The 14136-nt window shown below is 32.1% G+C and overlaps 2 protein-coding genes across 2 annotated transcripts; both read left to right on the plus strand.

The window, feature by feature from the left end:
- The first annotated feature begins 1163 nt into the window (after window positions 1–1163).
- LOC133332336 (arrestin domain-containing protein 3) lies at window positions 1164–5889 on the plus strand. Its single transcript, XM_061540735.1, has 4 exons — window positions 1164–1281; window positions 4388–4755; window positions 4903–5425; window positions 5492–5889. The coding sequence occupies exons 1-4, from the start codon at window positions 1164–1166 to the stop codon at window positions 5887–5889; spliced, it is 1407 nt and encodes a 468-aa protein (XP_061396719.1).
- A 5174-nt stretch (window positions 5890–11063) lies between these two features.
- Window positions 11064–12246, plus strand: LOC133332337 (mitochondrial thiamine pyrophosphate carrier). Its single transcript, XM_061540736.1, has 2 exons — window positions 11064–11779; window positions 11928–12246. The coding sequence occupies exons 1-2, from the start codon at window positions 11064–11066 to the stop codon at window positions 12244–12246; spliced, it is 1035 nt and encodes a 344-aa protein (XP_061396720.1).
- The last annotated feature ends 1890 nt before the right edge of the window (window positions 12247–14136 follow it).

Consider the following 14136-nt stretch of genomic DNA (forward strand, 5'->3'; position numbering starts at 1 on the left):
CAGCTGATTAAATATCAGCTGATGGTACAAGAAAATTCTTACTGAGTAAATTTTCCTTGTAAGAATTTGCAAATACTCAGTAACACAACTGTCAAATCTGCTCTCTCAATTCACTCTCTTTTACTGGACTTTTGGGTAAACGAACAACATTTTGTAATAATTTGTACAAATTCGTACAAATTATTAAGTAAACGAACGAACCTAATGTTTCATATACTAAAAATCGGGACTAGTAAAATTGTTGAGATTTTCAACTACAATTTGAATTTTATTTTATTTCGAAATTGGAACCACCAAATTCAAAATTGTTGTACCGAAAAAGTTCATTTTTATTGAACTTAACGACATTTTAATTTGTTTAAAAATTCGAAGATCTCCATCACGTGTATCTTTTTCCGTTTGAAATTCAAAATCGTTCTTCTCTTGCCTGAAATTTATATTTTTTTAAATAAATATTTATTAAATCTTTATCATTTTTAATAACGGATTACTGTCTTAATTCGCTCATGTCCCACAAGTCTGGTTTTATAAAAAAACAAAACTAAGCGGCCGGTATCAGAAGCAGGAATCCCATTGTTTAATGTGGATATATATATGTACATACATATGAACACGTACATTCATCTACTCTACATATATATGTTTGTATTTATGCGGATGAATTGGATGACAGAAAGAAGCCCACAAAGTTTTCTATTTCAAGTTCAATTTTTCAGTATCTCAGTGGAGTTGATAGTGAATGGTGGCCGACGCGGCGCGAACTAAACGTAAAACTAGTCGGGAAGCCGGGTGCACAAAACGAAAATACCAAACAAAGCGACAGTAAAATTACAAAGAAAACTAATTTTGCGTGTGTGATTTTGAATTCCCTTTGAAACAACAATAACAACAACAAATGAATTACAACAATAAACAAACAAAAGACCATTTAAATATGCTGAAGATGTTGTAAAGAAGTGTGTGTGTGTTTGTGTAGTGTACACTGACCTTGTATTTGGATCTTTTTGTTTGGGGGCTATGTATAGACCAGTTTTCCGACTAGACAGATCAATTTAGCAAAAGGAAGAAAAAAACGAATTAAGTAATTTTGATTTATTACATTTATTGTGTAAAGTTCAAATAAATTTAAAAAATAATTTAAAATAGAATTCAAATAATCCACAATGTCTAGCAGTAAATGTACCATTACCTTTGATAATAATCCATTTGGTGTTTATTATGCCGGTCAAGTGGTGTCTGGGACAGCCGAATTGGTGACAACGCGACCAAAGACAATACGATGTAAGTAAAATTAACAATTAAAAATATTAAACGTGCTACTGCAGAATAAAAACAATAAATATTTGAGGAACAAAATTTAATAACAAAATACTTGCAGCTTCAGGAACAGGCCATAAACTTCTCCTGCTCTTTTTGCGGAATACCAATTCAAAGTTTATTGTCCGCAAATAACATCTTTAAGTTGGTCCATTGTCAAACAATTTATGTTTCCCCATTGCAAATAACACGCAATTATCCCCCCACTCTCTCCCATTTGGCAATTACAATGTGTCATCACTACTCTCTGTCATTAAGGGCTCATTCTTCTTCCTTTTCTTGTAATTCATAAAACTATACGCATTGCATTGTTTATGATTACGTCAGCTCCGGATATTAGAAGTAGACAAGAACATTCACATATTTATATATACATATATATTTCTAAAGCGGCGACATACAAACATTTTGAATTATAATAATAAAAACAAAATTATATCGTCATCAAACATTTGGCTGCGTAGCTGCTGCTCATTAAAATTCTCTTCAGCTGTGTGTGTGTGTGGCTCAATACGAGGTATGGTGTGTGAATGAGAGTAAAATTACATTTTAAAAGGGTGCTGACCTTAAGCTAAGTGTCAAATTGTTACTTGTGATCCCTAATGTAATGTAATATTAAATGGCGGGAAAATGGAACATTGAAATGAATTTTATTAGAAAATCGATTAAAACAATTTAAAATGAGTTTCCTCGAAGAATTGGTGGATTTTACCTTAATAAGGAAATGTGACGTGACATGGATTTAAATGAAAGTAGTTATAAAATGTGCAAAATAGTTAAATATTTGTTACAAAATAAATATATAATAGGCCCTGTGAAGCTAAGTGAATGTTAGCGAAGACAAAAACTGATAAAACTTTTCAAATTTGGATCTGTTCCAGAACTTAAGAAGACCTTCTATTCACCGACAATATTTTTCAAAAGTTTTACTAGTTTATGAGTACATGAACAGTTCTATGTTAAAGAAAAAAAAAAATAAGAATATCGATTAATGAAAAATTTTTGCAGGTTCTGGAAATACGTGTTCTAAATGGGTACCAAACCAAATGTGGAAATATTACCATTTAGATGAAAAAAGAGATATTAGGAGACCAGTCATGGATCATTTTGATGTTTTTCTATCCAGCCATATAAGCCTCAGCATGAGGTGGGCTATCAACACCTCAAAATATTTGATCCACCTCAAAATATTCCAAATTAATAGATTTTTTCCGATGTACATAGGTACCTACATCCATCTTTTGGCATAATGGCCAGGATCAGTTAAAATTTCAATATGTTGAGGTACATAGCCAAGTGTTTCAAGTATTAGCAGACAATTTGAAATGGCATAATCTCTATATAAAGGTTCTATTAGCTTTGGGGTTTATATAGTTTCGTCCAGCCGAACCTAACGTCGTTTATTTCAATATTTTTCCATCGTTGTATTAGGGATTTAAATATCAGAGGTTAAAGAGGGTACCAGTAAGGTCGCTGATTACATCCAGAGCTATAAGCTTCCAAAGTTCCGATGTTTTTTATAGTATATCGTTAGCTAAAATAAAAAAAGGCGTAACTAACAAAAGCATAATTGTGTAGGAGAAGCAAAAAACTGTTTTGAATGAAAACTATAAACACGTCATGTGAAATGAAAAAACAAAAGACTATTATTTTTTTAACAAATTTAGTTATTTAGTTTAATGACAGTCATAACAATTAAGTAAAAATTTGAATTTTTTGTTAGTTACGCCTTTTTGCATTTATCAAATAAAAAACTTTTTGTTTTTTGTTAATTGAAGTTTTGTAAAACTTTGTCAACACAAAGACATTCACAATATTCATTCAAAAAGTCAATTTTCAATTTTTTGTTAGTTACGCCTTTTTGCATTTCAGCTGACAATATGTAGTTCTTTTCCTATGAGTTTTATCCTCATTCAATTTTCAATGGATATTGATTTTTTAAATTTGGAACACAAACATATTTTTTAATGGTACTTTAAAAAAGTCTCTTTCATTTCGTCAATGCTATTTTCTTTTTCTTGCTAGAAACTCAATTTATCATACCAACCCCCTTGAGCTCAACTACAATCGGCCATAATTCATCTAGGTGTAGAATTATATTCCAGAATATCGGCATGTCCACAAAACTGTTTCAACTGAAATAAACCATGAACGTCCAACAAAACCAGTTTTATTTTCAGTTCTGCTGATTGTGTGAGAAACCAATCTATGCCGAACAATTTGTTTTTGTTGTGGTATTTTAATTACATTTTTTTTGTTTTTCTGTTGAACCATTAATTAGATTGGTTTATAATTACAAAACAGAAAAAAATTAATATAACAATATTTAAATATAAGTTTTAATTTGTACACATACACAAATGGTTTTGAATGGCTTTCAAAGAATAACACATTACATGTAAAAATTGTGTATGTAATAGCCAAAGAAAAATCAGTTCGAAAACTTCCGCTTTTCAAAGGGGGGAGTAGGTAAAGAGAATTCCTCTGGTTCTAAATTTTCAATTCAATTTATTCCAAAGGGCCATGATCGATTCCAAAAACTTCATTACATGGTACTCCAAGTTTCAATTTAGTTTTTTTATGTGTCTTCAAAGATAGAAGGCATTTCAGTTCCTCTTTCTTATCTTGAGATCATCTGTCCGAATTTCATCTCGTGTCTATCTCGTAATAGTGTTGACATCAATTATGTCCAATGCTACTTAATGACTTAATACTTATTGTTATTGCTCTTAATTCGGGCGTTCCAAACCTACAAAAGAATTTAATTAAATAATTGGAGGTCATTGCATGATCAGCATGGAGGCAGCACCCTCATCCTCTATTGTGGCTGGCTGGTAATTGATATACGAATTGGATAAAAATAGAAATTCACATCCAAAGCCTAAAGTATTGGCTCAAGTGTGTATTTGAAAATCCATTAAGATAAAGAAAATAACATTTTTTCCTCATGCAATTCACATTGTCTATAAATACCAGAGTGTATTGCATTCTAATCATCTCATAATTAAGCATTTTTTCAAAAACTAGTTTCACCACTTTTTAATTTTTATTTCTTTCCTTTTCCTTTTAGCCATTTCGATTAGCATAAGCGGTTTCTCAGAAGTACGCTGGACGGAAAATATCACCAAACAAGATGCTCAGGGTAATCGGCAGAAGGCCCTGGAAACATATTCAGCATCGGAAATCTATTATTCGAATGATAAATTTGTCTACGGGCAAAGTGGTGGCTCGCAATTGGAATTGCCGGCTGGTAAATATGTCTTCCCATTTCAAGGTTCCATACCACCAAATGCTCCAACGTCATTTAATGGGGCCTGGGGTCAAATACAACATGAAGTCACCCTGACCATAGACCGTGTTATGCGCTATAACAATGTGTTTAAGCAGGCTTATACCGTTATATCGCCATACGATTTGAATTTAAATCCAAATCATGGGGTAAGTAAAAAGTCTATAAAATCTATAAGCTATATTAGCTTGGTTACCAAAATATGTAATAAATTAAATTAAAAATTAAAATCTTTTTTTTTTCTTCATAATTAACTCATCAATCCTTCACTTCCTCTCTCCCTATCTTCATTTTAGAAACCTTTGCATAAAATCGAAGAGAAAACCTTCTGTTGGAGTCTCTGTTGTGGCAGTAAAGGTCCTATGGTAATGACCGCCAAGGCACCATTTAGTGCCTATGCCCCGGGACAAAAAATACGCTTTAATATAGTTCTCGATAATCAATCCGATGTCCATTGTTCCGATGTTAAGGTGCGTCTAATGAAAAAAGTCATCTACACGAGTCGTTCGCCCGAAACAAAAACCAAGGAAACCGAAATTAAAGTTGCCGACAATCATTGCGGCGAAGTGGTGAAATTTAATAAAGCCGAATTCAATGAATTTTTACAAATACCCTCAACAACACCAACTTCCCTAGAAAGCTGCAGTATTATTAAAGTTAGTTATACATTGAAATTTATTGCCAAGGTTTCACGGATTCATGGAGATTTGATAATTGAATTTCCGCTGACAATTGGCACGGTGCCGATATTTGCAAGTACAATTGAAACGGATGCGATTACGGCCCAACCAGGTCGGGGACCGGTATATAAACCACTGCGTAAGTCGTACACTCTCTTATTTTATTACAAATATTATTAATTGTTTGAAAATTTCTCTCGCCCAGCTCCTCCCATGTTCGAAGAAGATGTACGCTCCGAACAATTTGAAAGCAATACATTTAAACCCAGATATCCGGTATTTTTAAATGATGGTGAGTTGGGTGTTAATGGTACAGCAGCACCCGGCCCATCGGCCCCACCCCCAGCCGCCGCGGCAAATAATCTCTATCCTCCAGTGCAACCAGTTCCGCCGGTTACACCAACTCCACCCAAATCGAATATAATACCAACTGCCCCACCAGCCACGGCACCTTCCATGCCATCACCAGCTGCTGTCCAACAGCCAAATACAAATCGTTCGGGTCCAACTCATCAACCATCTCTTGAAGTTTTAGGTTTTAGCATACCACCTGACTATGAACCCACTCAAACCGATCCAGCTGCAAATATCGGCTGGAAATGAAACAATAAGTCTTCATAAACTTTTTTTTAACTATTATACGATTTTTTTCAACTATTATATTGCATTTCTTTTATATATCTCACTTGATATATATATATATATATATATATATTTACACAACTCTATATATATATACATGTATACAAACTTTTTTTGTATTTTTATAAAATATATAAAACAATAAAGGAACCAAGACAAATGTATTAATTAATCTACGAATATTTGTATACACTCCAGCATAAAGTGAATTTGTAATACATACTTCGAAATATTCGATACGAATACAATTCTATGTCGATGTACCCATGTATGTATGTAGGTATAACAGTTTTATACCACTTTTTTATACCCTTCACCATACTGTGGTACAGGGTATTATGACTGTGAATATGCATAGAATCACTTTCTGAGTCGATTTATGCATGCCCGTCCGTATGTTGATGTTAAATTGTAAACAAAGTACAGGTCGCATTTATCATTCGATTTTAGGAAAATAGTGTACCAAAGCCAAGTTTTCTTGAAATTTACATATACATATAGCTCCTATATATATTTTCTTCCAATTTTAAGTAAATGGTGCACTAAAGACCCATAGCTAGGCCTCTTGAAACAACGTACTGAAATAAATATAAATTAATCCCGAGCAAGCTTCCTTGAAATCGGTTCAGATTTAGATATAGCATAACTTCAATATATAATTTCCACCTATTCATGTTAAAAAAATTTAGCATAGGTTGCAGAATTGCATGGGTAGGGATTGATTTTAGTCGTTTTTTATATAAATAAAGATCACATTATCGAAAATCGACTTCTGTTAGGATTCATATGTAGAATATACCCAAAGTGGTGATAGGTATCATATAGTCCGACAATACTACTTTCCCTACTGGTTTAAGATAATAATTTTTTATAGTGTATCACCAAATAAAATACATCTCTGTATTAACAGCTGATTGCCTTGCTATTGTGAATGGTCACAGTGAACATGTGGTGCGATTTGTTTACCTTTGAAACGTTCATTCGTTGTTGTTTTGGTATTTTAAGATCTACTGGAAGGGAAAATTTCACTTTTGACGTAACTTGTTTTTTACTTTACAAGCCAATAATAAAACAATAACAGATAACAGGCGGCTAATATAACCTGACCCCTTTGAACGTTCCACAGTAGAGAGTGAAGAGCGTTTTAAAAGCTCGCAAGCAAACAAAAAAGAGCCCCGACACACAAAGCAAAGGGCCATTGGAGTGAAGAAGAGTCGTTGTTTTTTTTAATGAATGGCTTATAACTGTCATTGGTGATTATTAGTCAAGTCGGTGGCGTTTTGCCAAGCCTTAATATTGTGCTGGTGGTGGCGGTGTCTTGGATGAGCAGCTAGTCCGGCTAGCTGGTTGATTGGTTCGTCCGCAGAAGAAAAAAAGAAAGTTGAGAAATAAAAAAAACTGAAAGAGCATGAATGAATGAACCAGCATTTACACTCAAAATAAAGCAAAACTCGGCTTGACTGACAACCAACAAAAGCCCCCCAGCAATGATCAGTATTGTAACAGGTGCTTATCGAAGAGGAGGCTTAAACTGAAATTATTACCTAAGCGGAATATGCTGATAAGGAATATAAAGTGTTTTTGTTTATTATGATACGGCTACGACGACGAAACGGGCGTACAAACGAACTCTGGCAATGCAGCGTATTATAGCGATTATAGTGTATTGATATTTGCTATAGCAGAAGAATACAACAACAGCAACAAATTTGGAATGGATTCGATTACAGTCTAAAAAACAATTTTGAAAACTTTCTTTTGAATGCACATTGGATAATTGTGCAGTTTATGCCAACATTTTTGTGCAGGTAAGACATAAGACTATATACGTTTGTATACTATAAATTTAATGTAATACAGTTACATATTTAAACTATAATTATAAATACGTGTTGCTAATAATGTCGTTGTTATGCTATTGTGTATTATTATTTATAATTGTTTTGTTTTCCACTTACAATTTTGTAATCATAATCTGTACTTCGAATCATGATTTTTTCCAGATAATTATTTGATACCTAGGCAATTTTCTAATTAACCTTATGGCATATCTAAAGATATCTTATTATAATGGTTTCGAATTGTCATTTACCAATCTCACGTACGCATCGCTGATCAAGCGCATGCAGGCGTACACTTCTTTCTAGGCTTAGTATTGGGCCTCCGTTTCCACATACATACAACATACCACATAGTAGATGACACTACATATAACATCGTTTGTCTAAGATGCTCCGATCCAGACAGAGAAGGTGTGAGCTGTGAATGTCAAAATTGTTATTTAAATATTTAACACCTGTCATTTAGACAACAGAAGTGCGTAAATGCCATCCATTGTATTATCTCGAAGGCGGCCGAACATAAATAAACTATTTGTTTTTATTTAATTTTCGCAATATTTATGTTATGGCAAAATGTTGAAATAAGAGGAAAAAATGCTGTGGTTGGATAGGCCATACATTTTTGTTGGAATATTTGTCGTCGTGTTTGTTCGTGTATATCCTCAGATAATTAACATAAATTTGAATTTGGTTTTGTGTGCACAGCAAACGGTTTTCATTTTGTTGTTTTATCACCCAAATCAATCGAAAATAGTTTATTAAAATTTCAAGGGCAAATAACTTTACAAAGAAATAACAAACAAAAAACAAACACACCCTTTTTTCAATGAAAATTTAGTCATTGATTTGTGATGAGAATATTTCAATGGAAATTCAAAAACGAAGTTGCATGCATTCACAGAAAGACTAATAAAAACTCTTTTTAGAAATACCTTAAAATGAAATTTACTTATTTGAGCGTGGAATCCGAACGAGACATTTTAATATACCTTAAAATGTCTCATTCTGATTCCACGCTCATATAGGTAAATGACATTTTAAAGGTAAGAATATTTTTTCAAAGACTATCGGAGGGCGGATTTTTTAAGAACCTTTTCAAAGACGTATCAGAAGCGTTGATTTTAGGGAATGTTAATCAAGGACTATTTGAGTTCTGATTTTTTTAAATAATATATTTTATTTACTATCCGAAACGTTGATTTTTCGAAAGATTGTTTTTTCTGAATTGTGGAGGTTAAAAAAAATGAAAGCATAACTTTTCTTGCTAAAGGTTATATCTACAGTTTTGAGTTGTTTGGTAGCCTATAGTAAAATTTAACGTATAATAAGATCTCCATTAATATCACTTCTCTATATTTAGGTTTTAGGGAAGAGTTTGGCCCATACAAGAAAATGTACTAAATTACTTCAGATACAATTATTTTTTAATTACCCAACGTAAAAATCTAACCTCACAAAAATATATTTTTAATGACCAATTTGAAGGTCTCTATTCTATTGATAAATATTACAACTACAGTTTGGAATGTTTGAAATTTAGTGTAGAATTTGACCTCCATTGACGTCATACTTCTGAAGTGAAGAATAGAAGAAGATTTTGGCATAAAACCTAAAACATTAACCTTCCAAAATAACCCAAATTTATATGCCTATATTTTTTTTGCTAAATATTATATCCACAGTTTTGAGTTGTTACCTATATTACCTATAGTGAAATTTAGTGTAGAAAATAACCTTCATTGACATCACCCACCTAAATTGAATTTTTGAAAGACATTTTGGGCAAAACCAAAAACTTGCAAATTAACCCTAAAAATTGTTCTTTTATCTACCATATGACTATATTTTATTGCTAAATATTATATCCACAGTTTTGAGTTGTTCGATGACCTCTAGTGATATTTAGTGTAGAATTTGACCTTCATTGACATCACCCCTCTAAATTGAAGTTTTGAAGGCAATTTTGGCCAAGAATAAAAACTTACCAAATTAACCTTAAAATTATTTTTTATACCAAATTTAAATGGCTATATTTTTTGCCCAATATTATATCTACAGTTTTGAGTAGTTCGATGACCTCTAGTGAAATTTAGTATAGAATATGACCTTCATTGTCATCACCTTCCTAAATTGAAGTTTTAAAGGCAATTTTGGCCAAAACCAAAAACTTGTCAAATTAACCTTAAAAATTCTTTTTTTTATATCAAATTAAAATGGCTATATTTGCTAAATATGATATCTACGATTTTGGTTTGTTCGGTGACCTATAGTGAAACAAAAAACTTACTATATTAACCTTTTATGGCCAAATATTATATCTTCAGTTTTCAGCTGTTTGGTGACCCATAATAAAATTTAGTCTAGAATATAACCTACATTAATAAAATTTCGATAAATTTGAAGTTTTGAAGGAGATCTCGACTCAATTCGAAAAAAAACAATGTAGCAAATTATTCTCAAAAATATTTTTGGTGAACCACAATAAAATGTGTATGTGTACTACATTAGTAGAAGATCTCGGCTCAATTCGAAAAATAATATATCAAATTATTGTCAGAAAATGTTTTTGTTTTTATTTTTAATTTGAATGTCACTACTAAATTGCTTTATATTACATTTATTATTTTCTATTGTGTGGCGATCTAAACTTGACCTCCACTAATAGCATCTTTCTAAATTGTAGACTTGAGTTAGATTTTAACCTCATTCCACATTAACCTCAAATATTCTTTAAACAAAATTCCTAGATTTTTATCTCTTCAATACAGAAAGATCTCTATTCTGACCTATGTGGACTTCTAAAAAACAATATAACAAAATATACAAAGCCTTTATTTTATAATTTAAATAAAATCTTTTTTTTCTTTTTCCAGCTTCACAAAATAAAAAATAACTAAAAAACATTTTCTAAAATAAAAGCTATCATCAACACTGTGAATTTTGACTCCGATGATCTGTACAACCTTATCTGGCAGTGGACGTAATGAACTATTACTTCATATTGTCTAAAATACCTTAGCGTAACGTCTCAACATACAACAACAACGACGACAACGGCGCATAACAAACAATACCTGTAGACGACACTGACACACACTCAAACATTTCATTCATTCATACATTCAACGACAAGAAAGAAGAAAGAAAAAAGTGAAACTTAAAATCCTCAGTTGCGAGTTATTGCTTGCACACAACACAACGCACAAGAAAACAACCTCACCTCACTCACTGTTCCTCACAGAGTAAACAATTTGGATAGGAGGCAACGACGACTGACAAGAAATTATTTTAAAGATGACACCACAAGTGAGTACAACAGCTAACACAGCGACAACGGCGACAACACCATTGGAACAGCCCAAATCTCCGGCCAAAAAACGTACACACAGCAAAAGGGAACAGTTACAACAAATTATTGCCGGTGGCTTGGCAGCAGCTATTACCAGATCCACCTGCCAACCGTTTGATGTGTTGAAAATTCGTTTCCAATTACAAGTCGAACCAATTGGTTTTGATCCCCTCACAGCGGCAGCTAAAAAATCCAAATATGTTTCCATTAGCCAAGCGGTGAAGACAATATTCAGGGAGGAGGGTCTTTTAGCCTTCTGGAAAGGTCACAATCCGGCCCAGGTGCTTAGTGTTATGTATGGGATATCACAATTCTGGACATACGAACAGCTGAGTTTGTATGCCAAACAGACCACCTATCTGAAGGATAAACCAAATCTATCCAATTTTGTGTGTGGTGCGATTGCTGGCAGTACGGCTGTGATAATTTCAACACCATTAGATGTGATACGTACGCGTCTAATTGCTCAGGATACAAGTAAGGGTTATCGTAATGCTACACGGGCGGTGGCATCGATAATACGCAATGAAGGACCACGCGGCATGTATCGTGGCCTCTCATCAGCTCTGTTGCAAATAACACCGCTCATGGGTTCCAATTTTATGTTCTATAGATTATTTTCCCAGTCGGCATGTAAAATGTTCCACGTGGAGGAAAGGAGGTGAGGAAAATATGCAGATTTTTTTAACGTTAAACTTTGATCATATCCATTCGAATGTATTTCCAAAAAAAATCCTGGGAATTCTTTAAATATTGTCAAAGTTTTTCTTCATTTTAATTGAAATTTCCATTTTGTATTTGTCTTTCAGCCAACTTCCCACCTGGACTCTTTTGATAATGGGCGCCTCATCTGGCATGCTGTCGAAAACCATTGTCTATCCCTTTGATTTGATCAAGAAACGTTTACAAATACAAGGTTTCGAATCGAATCGTCAAACATTCGGACAAAATATACGCTGTACCGGTGTCTATAGCTGTTTACGCGAAACGATCAAACAGGAGGGCGTTCGTGGACTATATAAGGGTGTTGCTCCCACACTACTTAAATCAAGTCTGACAACAGCTCTCTACTTTAGTATATATGATAAATTGAAACAAATCCAATGGCTACCAGCCAAGTCTAGTTAAAAAATCACACACACATACATACATGCACATTCAATGTGGTTATTAAACGCAGGATAATTTAATAACTGTTACATTTTTTTTTGTTTTAAAAGACTATTTTTGTTTTAGTTAATTATACCTTGTTTTCAAAATATATATTGTAAATAATTTTATAGTTAGTACAATTTAAGTTAAAACACATAAAAAATTGTTGTTTATTTTTATTAATATTATTTAATTAGTATATAGATACACACATTCTTAATTAATTTTTTGCGATACATATTTTTTGGAACGATATTATTTTTTTTTAATAAAAAATATACGCATATTTTTAAGGAAATAACTAAAATAAGTTTTTTATTAAAAAACGAACAAAAGTGTGATAAACAAAACAAAACTGAAGAGTAAGTTGTTCCCACAATGTCAAAATAACCTAAAAATAATGTCCATACGCAATTAAATGTCAAGTTTGTATTGTTAAATATTATATCTACCGCTTTGGTTTGTTTGGTGACCTATAGTAGAATTTTGTATAGAATAAATACCCCATTGGCGTCACATCTCTAAATTCATGTTCTGACGAAGATTTCGGGGCAATTCGAAAAACATACGAAATTTTTCATAGATTTTTTTGTTTATTATCAACCAATATAAACCTTTATATATTATTGTTAAATATTATAACTAGAGCTTTGGTTTGTTTGCAGACATTTAGTGAAGAATACAATTCCCATTGGCAACAATACGCAACATATATATATATATATATATCAAATGAAATGTTATTAAATATTATATTTACCACTTTCTGTTGTTAAGTGTATTGCATCCTTCTAATTTGAAGTTTAGAGTGAGATTTTGGACTATAACAAAAAATATACAAAATTACCCCAAGATAACATTGTATTCTTAATGACCAAATTTGAATATAATTATTTTATTGTTTAATATGGTAAAATTTAGTGTAGAATAAGATCGCCATTGACAACAGCCCTTTAAATTGAAGTTTTGAAGGAGATTTCGTCTCAAATCGAAAAACAAGCATAACTTAAGAAAGTTGTCTTCTTTTTATGTCCAAATTAAAATCAATATTTTATTGATAATTATTATATGTATCGATTCCTGTTGTTTGGTGACCTATTGTCAAATTTAGTGTAGAATAAGTCCTCCATTGACTGCATCCTTGAAGTTTAGAGGGTGAATTTAACCCATACGAGAAAATCTAAGAAATTAACGTAAACAAAATCGAATGTCTTTATTGCTAAATATTATATATTTATATATATATATATATATATATTTGTCAGGTATTCTATAGTAAAATATTGTGTATAATATGACATTCATTGACATCACCCATGTAAATTAAAGTTTGAATGAGATTTCGGCCCAAAAACGAAAACGTATCACATTAACCCTAAATAGGGTGGTATTTTTATAGCAAATTTAAATGTCTACATTTTATTGCTAAATATTATATCTATGATTTTGTTTTATTTGATTACCTCTAGTAAAATTTAGTTTAGAAAAAGATCTCGATTGACAATACTTCTTTAAGATTTTGGTTCAATTGAAAAAAAAACTCAAAGTACAATTTCTTGGAAATACAGTCTTTGGTATTTTAATCACAATTTACATTTCAAAATTTTATTTCTATTTATAATTTGAAATACAGTCTTTTATATTTTAATCACAATTTACATTTCAAAATTTTAATTCTTTTTATAAATTTACTACATTTTTTTTCTGTCACATTTAATTGCATAACGTCCAATGATCACGCGTTTAATTAGTTGCCTTGTCACCGTCAAACAAAACCACCTTGTGTGCTATCATTCCCCTGTGAATGTATTGCGGGGAAGAAGAAACAAAAACAAGCGCAACAATCGGTTGGTGCAAATTTACTCG

This window comes from Musca vetustissima, unplaced genomic scaffold (assembly GCF_032173495.1).
Source record: "Musca vetustissima isolate MV318-11 ecotype Yass unplaced genomic scaffold, APGP_CSIRO_Mvet_v1 utg4395, whole genome shotgun sequence".
Taxonomy (NCBI): domain Eukaryota; kingdom Metazoa; phylum Arthropoda; class Insecta; order Diptera; family Muscidae; genus Musca; species Musca vetustissima.

Excerpts from the sequence above, each read along its gene's own strand:
- LOC133332336 (XM_061540735.1), top strand. The coding sequence starts at position 1,164 with ATGTCTAGCAGTAAATGTACCATTACCTTTGATAATAATCCATTTGGT. Across the intron at positions 4,756-4,902 it reads ATTTAAATCCAAATCATGGG|AAACCTTTGCATAAAATCGA; the intron begins GTAAGTAAAAAG and ends TCTTCATTTTAG. Across the intron at positions 5,426-5,491 it reads ACCGGTATATAAACCACTGC|CTCCTCCCATGTTCGAAGAA; the intron begins GTAAGTCGTACA and ends TCTCTCGCCCAG.
- LOC133332337 (XM_061540736.1), top strand. The coding sequence starts at position 11,064 with ATGACACCACAAGTGAGTACAACAGCTAACACAGCGACAACGGCGACA. Across the intron at positions 11,780-11,927 it reads TTCCACGTGGAGGAAAGGAG|CCAACTTCCCACCTGGACTC; the intron begins GTGAGGAAAATA and ends TTTGTCTTTCAG.